This window comes from Centropristis striata, chromosome 10 (genome assembly GCF_030273125.1).
Source record: "Centropristis striata isolate RG_2023a ecotype Rhode Island chromosome 10, C.striata_1.0, whole genome shotgun sequence".
Lineage (NCBI taxonomy): Eukaryota > Metazoa > Chordata > Actinopteri > Perciformes > Serranidae > Centropristis > Centropristis striata.
The window spans coordinates 14019834-14042921 of NC_081526.1; the positions used below are offsets into that span (position 1 = coordinate 14019834).

The 23088-nt window shown below is 40.1% G+C and overlaps 2 protein-coding genes across 2 annotated transcripts; one reads left to right on the top strand and one right to left on the bottom strand.

Annotated features, from left to right (window-relative positions):
- Positions 1-748: 748 nt before the first annotated feature.
- mfsd9 (major facilitator superfamily domain containing 9) lies at positions 749-8395 on the top strand. The gene is made up of 6 exons (XM_059343069.1): positions 749-1269; positions 2572-2659; positions 4096-4139; positions 5098-5227; positions 5754-5963; positions 6043-8395. Exons 1-6 carry the CDS (start codon positions 1183-1185, stop codon positions 6888-6890), a joined length of 1407 nt encoding a protein of 468 aa, XP_059199052.1. The 5' UTR covers positions 749-1182; the 3' UTR covers positions 6891-8395.
- Positions 8396-8534: 139 nt separating this feature from the next.
- slc9a2 (solute carrier family 9 member 2) lies at positions 8535-22835 on the bottom strand. The gene is made up of 13 exons (XM_059343068.1): positions 22338-22835; positions 21969-22183; positions 21637-21885; positions 18181-18431; positions 17886-18103; positions 16525-16724; positions 15547-15636; positions 15389-15459; positions 13481-13648; positions 13269-13374; positions 10843-10959; positions 10542-10629; positions 8535-9699 (listed from the first exon to the last, which is right to left on the bottom strand). The coding sequence occupies exons 1-13, from the start codon at positions 22600-22602 to the stop codon at positions 9281-9283; spliced, it is 2457 nt and encodes an 818-aa protein (XP_059199051.1). The 5' UTR covers positions 22603-22835; the 3' UTR covers positions 8535-9280.
- Between the last annotated feature and the right edge of the window lie 253 nt (positions 22836-23088).

A 23088-nucleotide genomic window follows, 5' to 3' on the forward strand; every position in this document is an offset into this window, starting at 1 on the left:
AGAGTTAACGGCTACAACTAAATTTCACCCTACTATCCTGTATTAAATATTGAGAAATATGTTGAACTTTGAACTTTGAACGGTTATTGTTTTTAAAAAATGTTAACATAGATAGAACAAGATCATTCACTCATTCAATTACAAGTGAATATAACCTTCGAAGTCTAATATAATAATAACAATAAATAAATAAATATATATAATCTGCTTTTTGTTTATTTTTATTTTTTATTGTCTTTATTGACAATTACAATCATGAGGTCAGACAAATAGGGATTACAAGAAACAAATGTCACGAAACAAAGAACTAATTAGGAGCAAAGTAAAAGTAAAAATAATAATAATAAAAAAGAAAAATAGGTACATACATTGGTCATGCAGAGAGTACGAAGTACATAAAGTCTGCGCATTCACTGATAATAATAAAAAAAATACATATAGCTATTAGAAATGAAGGTTATACATTCATCAGGCTGTCATAATATTGAAGAAATTGTTCTTTTTTGTTTTTTACAATTCTGAGAGAAGATAGTTGAATTCAAGTAGAAACACCTTAAACTTTGGCTTAGCTTTGAGAAATCTGTGTTTGTGTATAAATAACTTACAAGAGAAAATTAAGAAATTGGTTAGAAAATCAACAGATTTGTTACAATGAGTAAAATAACAAAGAAGTCCATCCAAAAATCCTGCACAACATTACATTCACAAAATGCATGAGCAATAGATTCCTCCACATCACAGAAGACACATTTACCATCCATATCCATAAGCTTAGATAGCATTGCATTGCAAGGGTAGATTTTATGTAAAATGTTAAAATGTATTTTACTTTTTGTTTATGAATAAGAATTTACCGATTCCGTTTTGTGACGTCAGCGGGCGATACCAACTGTCACAGTAGCTGCAGGGGGGTCAGAGTAGACAACACGGCAGTTCAACATCTGAGAAATAAACCCCGACTCGAACCGTCTATTTCATCGAAGGACGTAAATTGCTTGTTTTAAATCCGACACTTTGTACATCTACCAAATGTGTGCGTAACGTTGAAATCGAGCAGTTTCTCTTCGCCCCCTGTTCCGTCCCTCCGCCGGGTGACGAGGACGTGCTCCGTGTTTGGATCGTTTACAGTCGAGCGGATGAGCGCTTCCGCCTTGGCTGCAGCCGAGCTGTCACAGCGGGAGGATGAACAACCACAAATGTAGCACCTTATTTCAGAAACCAAGAGGAAGGACGAGGATTATACAATGTATTTACGTTGTGGGCTTCATGGTGAGTAGCTAACTGACATTTTACTGTGTAAACTGGAGGTCATGTTTCCATATTTCAAATGTGTGATGTTGAAAAAGAAAAATACATTTCTCATTTCAGAGATTAGACATGTGTTTTATGTTCTATTAACTATAAAAAACGACAAAGGCAACCTCAAAGTGTTTACAGATTATTTAAAAGTAAAATGTATGAGATTACATTTTGCAAAGTAGGTCTTAAAAATGTACGTGTTTCCCCATAACTTTAGCATATTTTCTCACAATTTATTGATTTATGTAGCAGTTAAAGCACACGTGTCATAGTCTTTATACCCTTTACCCTACTTACCAATGCACCTACCTCTAAAACACTCACCTGCAGTTAGATGTTTAATCTCCATGCATGGGTTAACTTTAGAAGTTGGAGACTATCTATAATACAGTAGGCCTATAATTTGATGTATATGTTTTTAAAATGTACAAGCCCAGTATAAATTCCATTGCAAAGAGGATCATAGGTACAGGTTTTTCTTTTGAATCGTTTTCCTCTCAAGGATAGATGATATGTATCTGTATAAGAACATCAAAATGCTTTATGGCTCCTCAAAATAAAAAATAAATGGATTTTATCTGTTCATACAAACACTTTCATGTGTGCCTGTAATTTGAAAAATGTCACCACAATGAGTCAGTTGTGTAGCTACTAAATAGAGTAGCTATTATAGAACAAAGCAGGTTGTTTTGACACCTCTGATTGTATTCAAGGGTTACCTCTTCAAAGCATTGCTGTCAGTAAAATATGTTGCAAAGTGGATTGGTGCTGCCTTGAATTTAAAGACACAGTGAAACCCCATGCTAGAAGTTATCCTAAACAAGCAAGAATGAAAATAGCCCATTTTTAAAAAAAGCGATAATCTGCAGTCATTCTTTAGAGATCTAACTTTATGTTTCAGGTTGCATAGCTCGCACAATGATCATCCGATTAAAGATGACTAAAAGAATCCAGCCTGTTTTTTTGGCAGACATCTGGGGGACAGTAATGCTGTACTGACAGTTAAGCAATTAGTGTAACGAGTAGCGCTGGAACACTGTGAACTGCTGTGTGACTTCAATCAAGAGTTTGGCAAGAGCTGATTTCAGCAATGCAGAAAAACAGGATGGGTGTTTAGACCCTGGTGCTGCTGGAACTATCCTCTGTGGTTTATACTGGGCACTGGTCTGACATGTTTCCTTCAGCTCTGAGGTCTTTGGTGTGATAAAATCCTGATAATGATAACAGCTGGATACCTGCATTCTTTCTCCTTCACTTCCTTGTTTTCTACAGGATTTGTTCGGGGTGAGCATGATCATCCCGCTGCTCAGCCATCACGTGAAAGCTCTTGGAGCAAGTCCCACTGTGGCTGGTATTGTAGGTAAGTTGTAATCTGTTTAAGTTACGTCATAGATGATGATGTACTTCAGGGTCGTGCATAATTAAGAAGCAAGCTGACAACCTCTGAAAAGTCTTATGACCAAATAATTATATGCATGCAACACGGACAGAGAGGCAGATGATCTAAAGTTTTATAAAATAAAGAAGCAAAACTGCTAACAAATAATTTTCACCACATATACTGTCTGTTTCCAAAGGTAAATATTAGTGATAATATGAGATGTTTGTAATGTGTTTGTTTTTGTTCTCTTTGCACATATTTTATTAAACCTGGGATAGGCAATTTCCTGGATAATGCAACAAAAACAGCCAGAATTTGAAAATACATCCCTACCTTCTCTGTCCTAAGCCCATCCCACCAGATGGCACATGCACAGGCTTCATACAGTAACATGAGTTCTAGTCATTTATTTCAATCATCCCCATTGCAGTCTCACATAGCCAGACTAATCTCCACAAAACTGAATCAGCACTTGAGAATAGTGTGACTGCCCCATTATCATTCTGCTATAAGGGGGAAAAATGCTCGGGGTTCTTTGTAATTCTTTAAACAAATCACAATCTACAGTCTCAAGCTACATGAGTCAGTAACACCCTGATATCCGATATTGGGAACACTATAGGAGCATCCCGTGGCTAAACTATTAGCAACATTTTCTCTACATCTCTGCAATACTTTGGAAATAATATACTGTCTTTTAGTCTGTCTAACCTTTTGGGTTGTTTTGAAGTGCAGGTAGTTGTTGCCAATGCTGGAATAGAAACTTTTTCTGCAGGATTTTCCACCATTGAATCAGACGTGCATAAGCATTTGTAGAACAGCCAATAGAAACGCCCTCTATATGAAATTACCTGTGAGTCTTTTGTTATGGGTTAGATTTTCTAAAGCCTGAAAACAGCACCAAGAGGAGGTGCATAAGTCTAGTTTTCTTTCAGACCATTTGAAATGCAATTTCCTGAAAGGCTATCATGGAATTTTTTCACAACAATGCAAAAATATCGACCCCAAGTTGCACTGATTTGAGCTCTCAGGGCCAACATAGATTTAGACCAAACAGACAATTTAAATGTGTGACCTTGGGCTCTATGAAATTGCGATTCACAAGTATAAATGCTGTAAAATTATAAATTATTAGTAAATTATTAATAGATTAGTAGGAAAATTATGGAGCGATAAATTGATGATTGATATTAATATTTTATTGCAGCCCACGAAGATATGTTGAAAACAAATGTGCTCGCCATAGTTAGGTTTTACTTGCTGTATACTGTGTGTGTAAAATGCATTATTGTCCCATTGTCCTGTGCTTTAATTCCATTGTAGGTATTTTTATTATTACATCTGAACACACATGGTTTCTGCTGCTCTGTGCATTTTTACAAATGTGAATTAAAACAGATATGAAACTGTTGCAGGATCTACTTACGGGATCTTACAGCTCTTCTCAAGCACAATAGTTGTAAGTATTAACTTTGTTTCTCTCTGAAAAGTCTCTGTCTCTAACCTCCATACAGCCTCTCCTGCTTGACAAGGCATGCTCACAGTTAGTGGCCAAAGTGGTTGCATTCCATGTCATCTCTGGCATTTCATGAAAACAATAAACACTGACTGTTTTAGGTTGGTTGTGGTCGCACAATACGTCCAGTCTATGGTCATTTGCACACACACGAGCAAACTCCTGGTTGGCCCCATACACACAAATATCACAATTTTAACACAGTAATTCATTCCTGACCCTTAACACCTCCTGACTGGACACTGAGTGGATGTTTTACCATTGAATAACCTTTGGATATAACAATCAAAGCCTCCATGATTAAACCCATGTCCAAACTGTTAAGGAATTACTCAAAAAATGCACAGTACTCTACAATAAGCATGGCATCTGACAGAGGATTCTCGACTTTCGTGGGTTTTCTCTTGCCGCTCACAGCTCCTGAAAATTGGTTTAATTCTCAGGGGTCATGAGACAAATTAAACAGATAACGGCTCATCTGTTGGTTCCCGCGTACAGACTGGCTGAATCCTGATAATACGTGATGATACGTGAACAGCTGGGTCTCTATGATAATCCCACCAGGCTACACCCAGAACACAGCAAACTCAATTGGTCCTAATTTCATTATTTCATCGTGTGTGTGTGTGTGTGTGTGTGTGTGTGTGTGTGTGTGTGTGTGTGTGTGTGTGTGTGTGTGTGTGTGTGTGTGTGTGTGTGTGTGTGTGTGTGTGTGTGTGTGTGTGTGTGTGTGTGTGTGTGTGTGTGTGTGTGTGTGTGTGTGAGTAAAGTAGATTTGAAGTTAAGGCCTCAACTGGACCCGTCCGGATGTTTCAAAAGATTATAATCTCCCTTCTAAATATGTTTTGTACAAAATAGAAAATTTAGTTCAATTCAATTCCTGTTTCTGTTTGTGTGTTAGGGCGGCTGGAGTGATGTGGTGGGACGGCGGGACTCTCTGCTGACCTGTCTGCTGCTGAGCGCTCTGGGCTACGGCCTGCTCGGGATGTCCACCAGCATCGCTCTGTTTGTCCTCGCACGGATACCTGTTGGTAAGTCCCAACCTACAGGCCATTTAAACATGCCACAGTATGAATAAAATGTCTATTTTCCTCAATAGAACAGAATTTTTACAGATGTTGTCGTTCAGATTTATGAAGTGAAGTTGTATGAGGTGCTTACCCATAGTCAGTGTATTACCTACAGTCGATGGCGGTCAGCAGATCCTTAGCTTAAAGAAGCAGGCAGGGGAACCAGCACAGAAGCTAAGCAATGTACTTCTGTGGACAGCTGCATGAGCAAAATATATTTTAGCTACCTAAAAAAATCAAGTTATTTTGTATTCCCTCTTTAAAACCACCACTCTTTTGAGAAAAACAGTCATTTAACCTCACAGAACCAATGGGTTGCTGATCTGCTGCTGCCTTGATTGGTTATTTTGTTTGAGATATCTCTGCTCTAAATTAAATCATGGCTAGTGATACAAGATGTGGAATAACAAAATTCTCATGATCTGCACAAAAAGGCAGATCAGTCTGTTTGTTATTCTCACTGTATTTTGACCGTTTTCTGTCTCAGGGCTGTTCAAGCACTCCCTGTCCATCTGCAGAGCCCTGCTGTCTGATCTGGTGACTGAGTCAGAGCGCCCTCTGGTGATGGGACACTTTAATGCAGCCTCCAGCGTCGGCTTCATCCTGGGTCCAGTGGTGGGAGGCTACCTCACAGAGCATGAAGGCGGCTTTTATACCTCCTCCTTTACCTGCGCGGTCATATTCCTTACTAACGCAGGTCTGTAGATAATGTCGAAGAATACTTGTTTTAAAAGTATGTGATATATTCATCTGACATTATGTGTTAATCATTCCAGGGCTTGTATGGATGCTTCCATGGAGTGAGACACTAATAACCGGTAATGACACAAACTCCAGCAACGACACAAGTAAACGTTGTCATGACTGCAGTAAGTTTGTCCGCAATGGGTCTCCTGCAAATAATCACCACCCAGCGGAGACTGACCCGGACACCAAAGCTCCAGGGAAGCACAGAGGTGGTCTCAGCTGGAGGGACGTGTCTCTGCTCCAGCCTGCCTGGAGACAGCTGTCCTCGGTGGGCTCCAAGATCCACACAGTGGCCTCCTCAGACATGTGGGACCTTTTCCTGGTGCGCCTTCTGATGGCTATAGCTATCATGCTTTACTACAGTAACTTTTCTCTGGCGATGGAGGAGCGTTTCTCTGTTAAACCAAAGATGACCGGTTATCTGATCAGCTACAGCAGCACTTTAGGGGCCCTGGGTGGGTTCCTGGTGGGGCCCGTCACCCATCTGTATGGGAACAACATGCCAGCTCTCCTGCTTCATTCCACGGTCCTCACCTCCTCACTTATTTTCCTGTATGCTGCTGCACCCAGTGTCTCGCAGGTAGTACTCACCTCCACGTTCTTTGCCATCTCCACCAGTATCGGACGGACGTGTATCACAGACCTGGAGCTGCAGAGAGGAGGGGTCCAGGCCAGTGGGACTCTGATCGGAGCCGGGCAGTCAGTCACAGCCGTCGGCAGAGTCCTGGCACCTCTCCTCTCAGGTCTGGCCCAGGAGTTCAGCCCTTGTGGCCCCCCCTTTCTGGGAGTGATCTTAGCTCTTGCAGCTGTAGGTTTACTGCTCATCAGGATCCCCAAATGGGACGGGAGAGGGATGACAAAAAATGCAAAACTCTGATGAACTGAATGTAAATTCAATGCAAAACAACCACTCGGAGAAGTGCTCTTTTTTTTATTTGTAAAAGAGCAGTTGCATAGTGGGAACGATGTTTTCTCCCCAAATGTGACGACATCACAGGGTCTTATTGGCTCCTCGCCAGCAGCACTGCAGCCTCTCTCTCTCTCTCTGGAGGAGCCACTAGAAACTCAAGCACTGTGCTGAGGTGAAGTCAGGGCCTTCCCCTTTGCTGAAGTCTGATCAGACAGACACATAAGGGCCTCGTGTTGGCACATAATACTTGGGACAGTTTGGAAACACACTTTTATTTCTAAAATCCCCTTTCACTCAGAAATGTGTTTTTGTTATGTTTATTCCCCCCTAAATGTCTGAACTTGACTATACTGACTTGTATCCGTGCGAAGTCACTAGAGAGGTTTTGTCACATTCCTGTTCTGAAGGGGAAATGTCTTCCCTAAAATCTAAGATTCAAAGCCAGAAAGGAAACCTGAAACCCCCAGTGCAGATGAGACTTGACAATACAGACAAGTAGCAAAAACACATTAATATTGTAGCAAATATAATTGTATGTTTCACAACCACTAACACTAAATATGGCAGTTACAAGCTGCTGAAAGATGCTCACTACACTTTTTGGTGTACAACAGACTCCTTGACTGAGTCCGGAGGCTCAAACATGTATGGCTGAACCTCTCTGATATTTCCTCTAATAGAGATAATGGATCAGACGCTAAACTACCGCTGCAGTCTGCAAACTGCTCTTTCACTGGTCAAAAAAAGTGTAATCAAGTCTGATGGGTGGGATGGAGGCAAAATATAGAGTTTCTCAGTGAGTGAGAAGGAGTAGATGTCCTTCCAGACCCTTTTTGGTACTTTTTATGTGGGAAAACCATGTTAAACTATTTATCATAGAATATTTTCACATCATGCCTGGAGGGGGACTTTAACGTAATCCTCTTACCACCACTTTGTCCAAAGTCTGTTAGTCTGCTGATGACACACTACAAGTCAAAATAACTTCTACTTATTCACCAAAATTCAGATTTTTACATTTCAGGTTTCACACATTCATGAAGGAGCTGAAATGTTAGTTGCTGTGAGGAAATCCTCAAGGTAGAGCACACTGTTATAGTTTAGGAATAGCCAAATTGGCATTCATTAGTTTAATACATTAACTCAGTGCCAGTTGTTTCTCGAAATGCACTGCATCAAAAATGGTTCGTACAGTGGTACATGAGCAGATGTTAGCGCTAGTTTCTGACTCTTGAATTTTACAGTTGCAGAGATTAGTTTATTTATCTTAGATTAAGTTTGAATTGTGATTTATGAGATTATTGTTTGGTTTTAGGTTAAGTTTGAGCACCACTGTTTTTTTTTTAAATCCCAAATACCACTTGGGTAGAAGTAAAGCTGTACGAGTTTGTGTAAAGCTGTGACATGCTAGATTCATGCCAAAATAACAAGGAATAAACAAAGTTTTGTATGTGAGTCTGGACTTTTTGAGTTGTATATGAAACACTGAAATGTTGCATCTAACTCATTCAGGCTGTATGGACTTCCCAGTTTCTCTTCCTCTGTTGCTGGTTCTTTCAAAAAAAAATTCAAAACATTGTATCCATGGTTTGAGAATGATTGATGATTGAATGGTTTCAACAACATAGAAAATTTATTACAGAAAAAGAAAAAAAAATAGATTAAGTGGGCCCAGATTTGTGATGTCCCATCAGTGTAACAGACATACAGAAGGCCTCCAGTGTTTTCCAAGAGTACTTTGTACTGCACAGCAATAGTTCCTCATGTTAAACTAATTTGGCCTTTATACAAAACTTGCATCTTCACAACTGTCTCTCTCACACACATACACACATACACACACACACACACACACACACACACACACACACACACACACACACACACACACACACACACACACACACACACACACACACACACACACACACACACACACACACACACACACACACACACACACACACACACACACACACACACACACACACACACACACACACACACACACACACAGAATAAAGTACAAAAAAACACAATATTTACATCTAATATAAGAGAAATAATTACTAAAAAATAAAATAGTTAAATGACATCGTCATTAAAAACCTTTCGCAAAGGATAAGTATTTAAAATCACATTGATGTGAATGGATGAAAGAACTAAACGGATAAAAATGCTCAGAATGACTCACAGTTCATATACAGCTCCCTCACTTCGGAGGGTGATTCACCTCTAATAAGAGATTAATGGACCTCCAGTGTTTATTTGGTCCTATGTAGAGACCCTGGATCTGCTTGAGAACCTGAGTCTCAATCTGTGGCAGTCCAGCTGCTCCTGAAAGCCCAGGGAAACTTTTATATCTTCTTTGGGTTCCACTGAGGCCTTCTGAGCAGAGGGTTTCGTGTCGCGTCGTCTCTGGGTTCAGCTGCCCAGGCTGGAGGTGGAGACGAAGGCTGCTGCTCCTCTTCTCCTTCACGATGCACGTTTCTGAAGTTATCAGCTGAGCCGCTGTCACTGCCGCCGGAGGAGTGGAGACGACGGTGAGGAGCAGGAATGTGGGAGTCACTAGAGGAGGATTTTTTCCTGGACATGCCACGGCCCGAACCGCCCCGCTCCTCCCCTGAGCTTTCATTCAGCACGTCAACGGAGGGCGCCTCCGTCAGTGTGTCCAGCCTGCGCAGAGGCATCATGGCTCTGGAGGAGGAGCGTGCCGGCTGGCCAAACCGAGAGCGTCTGGAGGGGTAGGCAACCTCCGACATGGTTTCCTGATCATCTGCGACAGGTGAAGGAGAAGGTAACAATATAAAGAGATTATGAAGTTAATTGAATAAAGCCGTCACACAACTGAATGTAAGTTACTCCGGAAAGGACTTGGTTAAAAGAGGAAATTCTACAAAGGCTTAAAAAAATTCCTTCTTGGGTTTGAATATTATACACATTTAGATGTTCATTTAACTACACTCTGTATTCACATGTTGAGATTTCTCCGAAATTTGCGAAGTTAGCAATAGGTAGTCCCTCATTTACATAATTCAGCATAAAAATTGGTAATTAAATAAAAACATGAACATAAAATATTACGTTGTAGCCTAATACAAAACTAATTTTCTTTATGTACAACTAAATAACCAACTCAGGTTATTTTAAGGTAACATGTTACCATTTGTTGTGATTTTTATTTTCTCACACAGACAAAAATCTCCACTTCAGTATCACTTGCATAGACCAAACTTTCCAGATTAATTTTGATCTATATACTTTTTTAAAATTTGTTTATACATCATATGTGATTTTTAAAACATTTTATTCCTAAAAACATGCTGGATTTCTCTTTTTTTTTATCTCGATAATGTGTCCAAGTAAGTACACAGTAATGTAATGCCTCATTGACATATTTAAACATAAATTAAAAAAACAAACTTGATACATAAAAAAATGTCTTGGTGTTAGGATTCAACTAGAGAAGTTTCATGTTGGTATCCATTTGCAAAACCTTGTACCCCTTTTCACCAGTAGGGTCTCTTAAAATGAATATTCAAACCACAAATCTACTTCAGGGGGAATCAGAAGGGAAGAATTAATGTTAAGTGGTTAAAGTTAGCCTGAGAAGCTCACCTGTATAGCTGTGCCTTGCAGGAGGGAATTTTGAGTCCAGACTCTTTCCAGCAGGAAGGGAGAAATATTTGTGGGATTTGGGCACCACCTGAGAATAAAACAGCAGAGTGGAAAGAACAAGAGAGAAAGGGGAGAATAATGAATAAGGGGTGGGATAAAGAAAGTGAATCTCATGTTTCATACGGGATTCTTTGATCTCATTGTGCTCACTTCCTTACTTCTAAGTAAAACGCTGTACTGTCTGTAGCAGGTAATGCAATTGGAGGCAGTAGCAACCACATTTACAGATCGTCATGCTTACCGATGACTGAAAGCTGCCTGGTCGGAGGCTGCGGCGGATGCTGGCGTGGCGTCTTATCAAGATCTCTCTGGAGTGGCTGTCATTGGGCAGGGCGTGCTTAGTTGTGTACGCCACCGTCTGGTTCAAGATAACATTAAAAAAAAGTGTACAAATACAAGATTAACCCATTTAAGTCGGGAAAGCATTGCCACATTTCTACCGTTAAAACCGGGGGCGCTGTTGTGTTCTTCTACCATTAAAGCCAGGAAAGCAGATAAGTTGTTTTGTAGTATTTGAAGTTTTTTCCACCTATTTTCGGTCTCTTGGCCAATGAAATGCATCAGAATACATGTGGGAGTGTAGCAATGCAACACGTTGATTTTCAAAAAAACTTTATTGAAGGTTTGGACAAATAAACTCAACTTCTCATGAAAGCCACAGGTATAAGCTCACAAATACTTTTTGAATTTAATTTCTATCTGCTACAGAGGCAGAAAAATCTATTATTTAGTAGGTGTTGACACTTCTGTCGAATTCCCAGAAAAGCGTCAGGTTTTAGGTGGTTATTTTAAAATCGGCCATAGGTTTTACAGGCATTTACTCATTTACTCCAACTCACATATTCCCTTGTTAATAAACTCAAAAGTGAGTCACAATAATTTCACATGAAGGTAGCCTCACCTGACAGACAAATATACGATTAAAATGCTCTGAGAGGAGACAGCATTCTTTAAAGCTCAGATTACTCAACCAAAACTGGCCACACCTGTCTGAACTGAAAGGGTCTGCGTCTCTGTTTGGACTTTATGAGCCGCCACTCTAACCTCTTCCATGTAGTGTACTGTCACTGTCAACATAGATCTTTTTGTCCTGCAGCTATCAGTTAGACCGAAAACAAACATTTTAGTAGCTCTAAAGGTTTCCATTGTTCTTCTTCTGAGAAGTGTCTCACAACGACAAAATGCTTCTATTTCCGAAGAGGTTTGACAGAAAATTAGCCCATGTAATAAATTGTTCCGTAAACATCATAATTCTAATTTAAGGTAACACTTTCTAAGAAGTCATAACTTATTATGCACTACAGACATGACTGTCATAAACAGTGTAACCACATTTTCTTTTAATAATGTATCACATAAATAGAAACACATTTGTTGTTAAATGCAACTACTCGAGTTCTACGAGTTTAAAAAGGGCACAAGTACCATCAGAGACAGAAAGTGACGCAGGGGTTTTGTGTTTGTGTGGGAGACTTTAAAAGAGTTGCTATTAAGATAATCAGACAATTCGTCTCCTGGCAAACAGAAGCACATGCTCCCTATTTGTCTGCACATCAAAGCGTCTCTGTGGGTGATGATGTCATGTCACTAATGGAAAAGTACCGCTGGCCGCAGCCAGTGGCTATGCAAAACAGCACTGGGGTTGGTGCAACATTCTGCGAGTAAGGCGTCAAAGAAGCTGCTGCTTCCTTTTAAAGTTAAAAACAAAGATGATATCACAACTACTGTGTTTTGGAAAGAAGATGCACATGGCTTCAGTTTAGTTTAGAAGCTGGAAAATCTTTCCAGAGGAGCACACATGAGTTGCTGTTTGTCGATCTCGGCAAGAGTTCAGATTTCACAGTGATGTATGTACTGTAAGCAGCAAGAAGTTTACTGCAACAACAGCAAAATGCAAATTCATGAAGACTGGTGCAAGCTTTCTGCCTTTACTCAGATAAACAGCTCTCTGGGAGCAAAGTGCTTGTCTGTGTTTGCTGCAGTGGTCACTGCTGCAGGAAGAAGAAGTTGGATCCTTTTCTTAAGTGCTGACAATATATTGTGAAAAAACACTCCATTCCTGAATTACTGCTACTTTAATAAACAAACACGTATTATCAGATTTAGATTTTGAATACTGTTGCAGCAGTGTTTATGCAACATTTTACTGCTCTAGCTGTTTGAAGTGGAACTAGTTTTAACTACTTTATATTATCTGTCCAGTAGTTTAGTCCAGAGGTTCCCAACCTCAGGGTCACATAATAAATCTGAGGGGTCACATGATGATTAATAGGAGAGGAAAAAAGTAAATCAAACGGCACATTTTAATTTTTTTTACCTACGTTTTTGAGAGAATCTGAGAAGATTAGAGGGAACTGGTGGAACCGATAACAACTGATACTGATACAGCTGAAACATGATAAGGAACCCTACATAGTCATGAAAACTATTAATACATTTTAAAAGTAAAAATTATCATCTGAAATCTGTCAAATATATGGATTACAAAATACACTATTTGCCTCAGAAATGCAGTGAAGTAGAAGTATAAAGTGAACAAGTACTGAAATATGATACTTAAATAAAATATACTTGGTTTAACCACTGTGATGCATAATAAGAGAAGAACAGAAAGAGAAAAAAGATGGATGCTGTGCTGTTATTCTGCAGCATTATTGTTTCTCTCACCCGCTGCCTGATCTTGTACATGTTCTTTGACAGGATGTCGTGCATGTTCTTCAGGTCACCAGCCATGAACTTCCTCTTAGGTTTAGCAGAGCTTTTCTTTTCCTCACTAAAAGACAGATGAAATTGGACATTAGGAGAAAACAAATTATTTCTAACAATGAGGTGGTGTGATTGACAGAAACAGAGAGACAACAGTGATGAAGGTTTCATACTAGAGAGAGACAATGGATGGAGCAGCGCTGATGTCTCCGGACACCGTGTCCAGGATCTCCATGGCGTTCTGCAGCTCCAGCTTCTTATACAGCGCCACAATACTGGACTCGGCACGGTTGTCTCGTATCAGGATCCTTCGCAGGATTCGATTGTTGAACTTCATAAATCTGACAATAAGAGATTACACTGGTTAGAATGGACAGCTTGTGTTTAACAGGGATATCTGAGATTAAAAACAACAATGTGTTTCTAATAAAGGGACATGTCACCCAGTGCAGCTGGAGTGGCTCATTGATGTGTTTTTAATAGTTTTTGGACAACAATGGAGGTCTGTTACACAAAGAATAAACTATATAAGGCCCTAGCTACACAAACAATACTAATTTGTGTGATAGTATCAAATATTGTATATGTTCGAGGGGAATTTTTGCACTTTAAAAAAAATTTTATTGCAACTTTTTGGTCTGCTAACTTACATTTGTGGGCAGTATTTTGTGCTAGTATTTGTTTTTCATGCTTAATGTAAAGTGTGCTTTGTGCTTTGTGTAAAGTGTAACTGCATATCCTATTGTAGTTATTTTTAAGTATTTATTTGAATTAAATTGATTTTATTTTTTTTATTTGCAGCTGGTGATGAGCTTAAATCTGACCCACATCCATCAGGAGACACTTGCTAACGTTCCTGCTCTGTCAGCTCTGTGCTGCAGCAATCTGAGAGTCTTGCTTGTTTCAGTAGCCTTCTGCATTCAGTCTAGTCTTCAGCAAAAAAACACAATCACTAGGATGGAGGCCATGTGGAAGAGCAGGGTCATGGTCCCACTGTTTACCCTTAAGAGGACGAAGCCAAAACAAACTCACTTTCTGACTGTTCTTAAGGTAATTTTTCACATCATGTTTTCACTTGTTACATTAAATTTGCAATCTGCATTCTTGAGATACCCGTCTCACGAGAAAATCATGAAGCTTGTAAAAACAAAGCTACAAGGAAGAGAAGGTAAAGGGAGAAGTGAAAGCAGAGAAAATTACAGGATGAAAGTGTGTGCAATCAAATTGAAAATCAAAAACCAATACATGGGGCCTTGTGGGCCCTGTATGATGGTATTATGTCAATGTAGTTAATGAATATTTATTTTTTTATTCCATACAAAAGCAAAACAGATATATCAGTGCAATATATAAATGTATTAAACATTGTTAAACATGTGTTAAATATACTTTCATAAAGTTATATCTTAAAGAAAGCAGCCTTCTGAGTACCTTTGCATAGTCATACCGATGAAAAATTGGTGAACAGACCACAGAAAAAGGTCTATTTTCATCTCAGCTAAAAAAAATATTGCTATATTTGCTCCCACATCAGTTAATGGTGAGTTTTTCTTTTAAAAATTGTTACCAGTCTTATAACACATAGCTATAAACACAAGTAAATCAAGTTAAAAGCGGAAGGAGAAAATTCAATCATTAATTGTAGCAGCAACAATGGACCAAAAACATAAAAAATACTACAATTCTGCTGTAATATAATACTTTAATGTAAATACTAATAAACCATCAGGGTAAAAAAATCAACAGAGGAACTTTATTAAACATATCAGGGCTTTAAGAGGAAAAAGATCAGTGTCACTGCTGAACATGACACCAAAATGTGATTAGCTGTCAACATTCCCACACGGTCCGGCAGTGAACAATACCATCGTCACACAAAACAATAAAGAAGGAAACTGAGAGCAGGTAGATTAAAACTGCCACCTCTCTTCCAGTTTCACTACAGATTCTTTCTCTTTAGACTATGACGCAGTGAGCAGTTGAAGAGGAAGTCAGTAATGTGCACACACTGTGGTAACAGGTTGTAAATAAATCTTTTTGCTGAGCAGAATGAGCAGCAGGAGGAGAGAGGAAGTTCTTACTTGTCTTTCCAGTAGAAGTGGCTCCACTGTCCACAGAGGTCCTCTATTCCAGCTATGGTGTGCTCCATGAGCTGAGGGCAAAGAAACAACACTGTTAACACTCTGCACAGAAAGACATACCACCACGTTTAACCAACACATTCAAATCTGTAGCTTACCCTGCAGTGAATCTCTACGTTGATGGTGTCAAGATTGCGGTTTGTTCTGCGCACGTTGATGAACTCAATCAAAGGTCGAATACTGATGCCCTGAGGAGGGAAGAAGATTTAGCAGAACTTTAAAATATAAAATGACAGTCAAAAGATTGGACTAGGTTGTCGAATGGTACAGTAATGTTGTTGCAGGGATGGGGCTCTATTGGAACGAGGGTGATGTTTATGTTTATATTGTATTTGTATTATTGCCGATCATCTATATTTCTGAATGTATGTACTTTGTACACTACCTCATATGCATAAACCTCAATAAAAAGACTTGGAATAAAAAAAAAAAAGATCGGAAAGATTCACAATAATATCAATATCAAAAGTTATTAAGGCTCGTATATTGTACAACATAGCATGTTTACGTAAAAAAAGTCTCCAACATTTTAACCTACATGAACTGAGGGATTTTCCCCAGCATTATTAGACTTGGACGTGTGTTTATTCACAGTGCTCAAGCCAAATGAACAAATAAAACATTGCTGTGTTTTCTGGTCACGCTGCTTCATTATCATTATATCAATGGCATTACATGGTCTTAAATTGACAGAAATATAGTTTACCGCAATTATTTCTGGGACAATATATCATCAATGTGCTTATCGTGACATCAGGACATTAATTAAATAAAAAGATACAGAATCCTAGTCCTTTATGCAGCAGCAAAATGCTATTCTGGTAGTTTTAGTGGCTGTTAGATTTCAATCTGACATTTGGTTTGCATGCAAGATTATTGTATCCAAAATGTGTGCAACTTATTAGGTAATTAAATAAATTCAGATCTGAATTTTAAATCATGCGGCCTATTCCAAGCTCAAAAGAAGCTCAAACATAACACAGAACAAGGAGTCTGTTTCTTTTTTATTCAATTAGTCAAATTAAGACAAAACATGAATATATAACATATAACAAAGCACAGAAACGCCCTCTTACCTGTAGAAACACAGTGAAGATGATGATAACGATGGTGGCAGTGACAAAAAGCGTCTTGCGGCCGATGGTATCAGGAAGAGTGAAGGCCAAGGCGAAGGAAATAGCACCTCGCAGGCCACCGTAGGCCAGACCGAACTGATCTTTCAAGTTAAATGGGATGGTGCGGAAAGGGTTAATGATCTGAGTCAGCACCAAGACACCTGAGAGAGAAGAGGAAAAAGTCAGGATGGTAATTTAAGTTTAAAGCAGCACAAACTAGGGATGCCAATATTATCGGCACGTTATCGGTATCGACCGATATTGGCTTGAAAATGAACTATCGCCGGTATAATAAACTCATTAAATAATGGGCTGCACATCACCTCTCTGTTGTGTCTTGTTTGTAGCTCATAGAATTGTGCAGTGTAGTCTGAGCCGTAACATATTGGCTCCTGTTTTAAGTTAAATTTGAATTTAAGCAGCAGTCTGTAAGGTACATGTAGTTTTATTCAATTTGGGTTTAATTGCTGTACAGTTGCACTTTTCACATGTTCCCAGTTAACACAGGTTATGTTTACTTATTATTTCAATTGGGAAATTGGCCAAATTTGCCCTGATTGTGGGTATTAGTTGTGCGGGAATCGGTAATTCCCTAAATGAGTTGTAAAAAATCGGCATATCGGATATCGGCAAAAAATCCAATATCGTGCATCCCTAGCACAAACTAATACTATATTATATTATATTGAAAATTAATCATGTGACAGTTAAATGTGAAGGGGGTTCCAGAGAGAATTGTTGAACTTTGTTGCAATTTTCAGCTTATTGTTTTTATTTTATGGCCACTTAACTTTCCCTCTCAAGAACCTTGTTTCCAGCAGCAGGCAGCTATAAAAGGCTCTGATAAACCTAATATGCTCTAGCTATACAGCACTGAACAGCAGACAGACAATTTCAGGAACTTGCTGTTAAAATTTTAGCTGCTAAATTTAGCCAATATTACCTTCAGGAGTTGGTGGAGACCAAACCAGAGCAAGAAGGTGAGTGGATATTGGGCATAACATTCTTTTATGTTCATCATTAACTATAAAGTAGTAATATCTTAACGCTTGCAGCTTGTTCCGCCTGCCAAAATGATAAATAGATAAATAAGTATGTGTTTAAAAGCATCAAACAATGTGAATCATGCTGCTCATGTCCATCCTTGAGTGCATGCACAGTGTAAACTCACTGTGGACCCATTATTGAAAACATAACTTCATAACACTAGTGTAGATATACTCTAAAGGGAACCTTTAGTCCTGCAACAAGACCAAAAGATGCCAAGACAAACGAAAACCTGACCTCCAACCTGACACAGATACCCCCTGCCCTCTTCTCACCGAGCCCTCTCCAAATAAAGGCAAACAGCAGCGTGAACAGGATGTAGCCCGTGTTCCACTCATGCTCCGTTGTTATTGTGACAACTCCCAGGAAGAAGAAGATGAGCGTCTCTGAGATGGAGCCAAGCATCTTGACCACGTGGCGGATGGTTGTGCAGGAACGCTGGGAAACATTTTCCTCCACGTAGTACTTCATGGTGAGAGCGCAGGTCACGATGCTGCAGAAAGAAACAGCTGATTTTCTGGGTGTTTTTTAGGGTTAAATATTTGAACCTTAAGAGTTAAATCTACTCACGCCATGATGGATGAGATGGCGAAGAGCTCAGCCACCAGATAGGCCAGGTAGCTGTACATGAATATGAAGAGCGGCTCGATTTCTCGGACCTTGGAGGTGAATCTTGTGGTGAAGGCGGCCACGAAACCAAACATGACGCCGAAGCCCATTCCACCGAGCCCGACCACGAAGAACCGGGCCACCCCGAGGAAAACATCCACCGGCTCCACCACGGGCATCTCCGCCACGAAGTTAAACATGTTGTACAACACCTGAAAACACACATACACATGATCAGACAGACAGTCTTCTTTTGTGCAGCTCTGCATGCACTAACACCATGTAGCAGGTCATGGGTGGTGTCAGGGGCCGCAGCCTCTAATGACACAGTTGCAGATAACAGTGATTTATTGAAATATTTACTTTGCACTGTTTGCAGTTTGATAATCTCATTTCACCGACTGACTCACGGAAAAAGAGAATTTGCCGGAGCTATCGTCTTTGTTTCTTTTCTTCCTGTTCAAAGAACAAGGGAAACTCACTGCATATTTCATGGTGATGTGGCTGTTTGACGTCTGCTGTCTGACTGACTGCACCAAGCCATTAAAACACATTTTCAGAGAAAACAAATATTACAAAGACAGGACTCCATACATAAAGCACATTTAACATTTTCTTTAAGGTGCTCAGAGGCAATCATTAATGGCTAGTATGTTTCCCAGCAACTCCTTAATACGTATAACTACTGAGTACAGGCTTCTGTAAAGGTGGATTGAGCAATTCTAGAGAAAGATTGTTGATATCTGAACTCAACACCTAAACAAATACTCCGCTCCTGTCAGTGCTCCTTCAGAAGCCAGATTTACCATTCATCTTGCTCATACTGTATTTCTCTTGATACACCCATGGCTGTTCTCCCGAGCATGAATGTATTGGCTGGAATATTGTCTGTTCGTTTCCCATTTGCAATTTTTTTTCAGTGCACACAAAGAATAAACAGATACAGACCTTGATTAGAGATTAGCTGAATTTGACTTTTGAAAAACTGCTTTATATTCGAATTGCTGACCGCACCTTTATAGGATCTGATAGCAAACTCCATGAAAGACCAAAACCAGACCAGTCCTTCTAGCAATACTTTCCAAATTACCAAGCCTGTCTGTGGAACTAAGCCCCACTACAATTAGTCAGAAATCAGATGTCAACACATTTAACTTTTCTTATTTACTTATAACAGCTGGGCACAGTTTTTATTTTATTTGCTGACACAAATTTGCTACCAAGTATTTACCGCAGCAGGACGATGTATGTGGACTCTAAATACAGTAACGATGGAGGAACATGTCAGCCAGTGCAGCAGTGTGGCTCACTGATGTGTTTTTAATCGTTTTTTTGGATAACAAAAGAGCTCTGTGGCACAGAAGAGTACATTTTGTCAGACAATGACTGTTCATTCATGGTTATGATAATTTCATCTGATTTGTTGATAGTGAATACCCTCAGACTTATCCTTTAAAGAGATTTTCAGCTCAGGGATGAACCTGTCAAACTGTAAGGTTAACAAGCCTTTGAACGTTCAAAGACTAGGCAAACAGGAGCCTTTTTAACATTTGTTAAAAGCAGATCTATGTATAAAGTACACCGTCAACAGTTCCTGGTTGTAAATTTGCATACTGACAGACAAGGTCAGCCCTTGACTCAGTAAAGAGAGAAACTTTCGAGACTCCAGTTTTAATATATGATCCTTCTGGAATTCCATCCTCACCCCCATCTCTTTCAACTACTAACCACATTGCTTATCGGATGTATTTCTACGTTTGGCAAATATAATATCATGTTTGATGGGTGCAATCCTGCAACTCTCTGCTGTCCACACCTGGGCTTCATCTGTCTCCTGGGTAAATGTTTGTCTTCACTTTCTGCCTCAGCTCCGCTACTGTGTCCCAAACAAAAGGGTCGCCACGCCAAAGCTAAGAGCAGGTTGTTGTAGGAGGGTGGGTGTGTTTGAACACAATAAGAAGAGGGTGAAGGGGGGAATTTGAGCATGAGGAAGTTTCAGACAATGATGTGAACGTGTTAACTCCGCCCACACAGACAAATGCAACACTGACCTCAGAAACTGGTTGGGCAGCATCTGAGCAAATAACCTTCCAAAGACTCTGGCCTGTGGACACAACTGTTTCATGTCTCTAACATTACTTCACTCACAGTTTTTCATTTTTCTGTTCAGTAATCTTTCCAGTGCAGATATTTTTTTCTCATACATGCATACTAACCCAGAAAAGAGAGTGAACTTACTGTACAGTATCTGATGAAACCTGAGCTGAGTCTTTAGAAAAATAATAGAAAAGCTCCAGATGACACGATACCGGATCTGCCATTTCATAAAATAGCACTCTTGAAATAAAGCGTCCAAACTGCGTCTTAAAAAGGTATAATACTATATGTAACATTTCCAAGTTTAAAATGTCTAAAATAACTACACCCAAGTTGTACACTTTGTTGAGTTGTGTATTTAAATTATCTCAGGGTAACAGTCAGTTTAATTTGTCGCTTGTCTATGGCATCATATCTCCTTTGAACCTGTCAGTCTTCTGATTGACTGCCAGAAGCTCAGGTATAAACTGAGGTTTTATCCAGGTTTATCCAACATTTTTACGATACAGCTTTTAGATCTTGGTTTTTAACAAGGCTACATATTTCAGAGAAACGAACTGAGCAACTGTCTGCCAAACAGCAGTAGAAAAAACATAGATTTTTAACATGAAACTGCTTTATTACGTGTTTTTTTCGGGTTTTCATCACCTGGTCAGTTTGTTTTGGAGAGGAGGAAACCACTGCAGACAAATCAGCTCGTCACAGTAAAAAAAAAACAAATGTCCGGATCTTAAGTTTTCAGATAAATAAAACTGAGCAAGCACTTTTTTTGGCTGATTAGTATCAGAGAAACACTGTTTTTACTGGTTTATAATCACTGAGTCTGTTTGAAGAGGGGGAGAACCTGAATGATGAATACTGAAGGAATCTTAAACAGAAAAAGCTGACTGCAGGTGCAGCAGAAACGTTATTGAAACTCCATCTTTTGTTAGATTAGTTTGATTGAGTGACCCCTAGTAGCAGAAAACTACATATTGTGAGTTTAATGGTAGGTTGAGTCACAACAGTCTCCAAGTTGAACTCTAGATGTGCAGCAAGGTTTCCAACTCACTTTTAATTTCTCTCTTTCCATGTAAGGGTCAAATGACATGCTGGGCCCCTGACTGCACCTCAAGATGTATTTAGTCAGTGAAATGCCACTAACACATTAAGACACGGTTGTAACGGCACCTTGCTGCATGTTTTCATAACAAGCAGTAGCCCTGAGGTATCCAGAGGAACCCAACATGCTGCAGCAAGCCTCGGCTGAGAGTAAAGGCCACAAAGATTATCTGTATAAACTCAAACACATGTTCGTAGCCTCTGACTCTGCTCACTCACCACAGTGACGGCATCATTGAAGAGGCATTCACCAAACACCACGATGTAGAGCTGCTCGTTCACAGACACATCCTCGAACACGCTCAGCACGGCCACGGGGTCCACGGCCGAGATGATGGTGGCGAACAGCAGGTTCTCCTGGAGGTTGATGTCCTGCACGCCAAACGCTTCAATCTGGCAAATGGCAAACAGAGACATGCCGATGCCAATGCTGTTCCACAGAGTCCCCACCACTGCAAACCACAACACCTGCAAACACAGAAAGAACATGTCAGATTGTGTTTATAGCAGAACAGGAAGTTGAATCTGTTTTGGCTGATTTTGGAACAGACCGTGCCAATGTTCTCAAAGAAAGGCCTGGTGGGCATGAAGTAGCCCGAGTCGAGGACAATCGGGGGCAGCATGTAGAGGAAGAAGACATTGGTGGTGAGCACAGCAGGCGGCTCCTCATGGACAGAGTGCATGATGCCACCCACTATCAGTCCAATGCTGATCAGGAGGCAAGACTCTGGCACCCAGATGGTGATCTTGTGGTACACATGGAAACCTGAGAAAAGAGATGTAACTTTAGTTCAGCCAGCAATGAGCTCACCTGCATCCTCTATGAAAAGGTCACACCTATTATTGACAGAATAATCACCTAGATTTTAATCTCAGTGTCAATAAAATCACCACAATGACCATATGTTAGTGTTACTCACCAATCTTTGCGAATGAAGCCAGCAGCACCCAGAGAGTGATCTCAAATGGGATCTGTATTCTTGGGTAATCCATTGTAAACACTGGTAAATTCGCCTTTTCCGCGTCTGGAAAGGCCTGGGGGCCATTGTCGGGCTTGACCGGGGGCAGGATCGTGACAGTGCCGGTTGGTTTTGCTGGGATTTCCCCACTGGAGCCACACAAGAGACTTAAAAATGTGAAAATAATGAGTAAAACTCCAGTTCGTCTGGCAATGATTAAATCCATCGTGGGGGGAAAAAAGCCCACAGTACTACACAGTAGTCCAAATTGATATAAAACTTAATTAATCCATCCAATTTCGCAGCAGAAAAGCGGGAAAAAAACTAGAGGTGAGAACAAACTTCTCTAAAAGTTGATCATTCAGATTTTCTCGCCTGTTTTTACTCCATTTTCAGCAGTTAAGGCTTAATTAACTTTTCCTCTGGGATTACGGTTGTGTAGTCCTGCTGAGTCTCCTTCAAACTGCAGGACAACACACCTGTGCTGGTTTACCTGCAGCGCGTCCGCGAGTTCCGATACAGGCTGGGCGCGGCCCCGAGCGCTGCGCTGATTGGGTGTCACCTGGAGCGGATAAAACAGGGTGGGGCGCGCTGTTTCTGCGGGCCATTCAGGACCCACTGTGAAGTTTCGGTGACTCCAGTTTCCTGAGTTTCAACTTTCAGTGGTAACACAAACAGTTTCCCTGAGTTATCCAAAGTGCTTTGATAAGTA

What these genes read in the sequence shown, in the direction of transcription:
- slc9a2 (XM_059343068.1), bottom strand. Translation starts at nt 22,602, where the DNA reads ATGGATTTAATCATTGCCAGACGAACTGGAGTTTTACTCATTATTTTC. An exon ending in ACGTAGAGATTCACTGCAGG is followed by an intron (nt 15,460 to 15,546) that starts GTAAGCTACAGA and finishes CTTTGCCCTCAG; the next exon opens with CTCATGGAGCACACCATAGC. An exon ending in TGCAAGGCACAGCTATACAG is followed by an intron (nt 9,700 to 10,541) that starts GTGAGCTTCTCA and finishes CACCTGTCGCAG; the next exon opens with ATGATCAGGAAACCATGTCG.
- mfsd9 (XM_059343069.1), top strand. Translation starts at nt 1,183, where the DNA reads ATGAACAACCACAAATGTAGCACCTTATTTCAGAAACCAAGAGGAAGG. An exon ending in CACTGTGGCTGGTATTGTAG is followed by an intron (nt 2,660 to 4,095) that starts GTAAGTTGTAAT and finishes AAACTGTTGCAG; the next exon opens with GATCTACTTACGGGATCTTA. An exon ending in TCTTCTCAAGCACAATAGTT is followed by an intron (nt 4,140 to 5,097) that starts GTAAGTATTAAC and finishes TTTGTGTGTTAG; the next exon opens with GGCGGCTGGAGTGATGTGGT.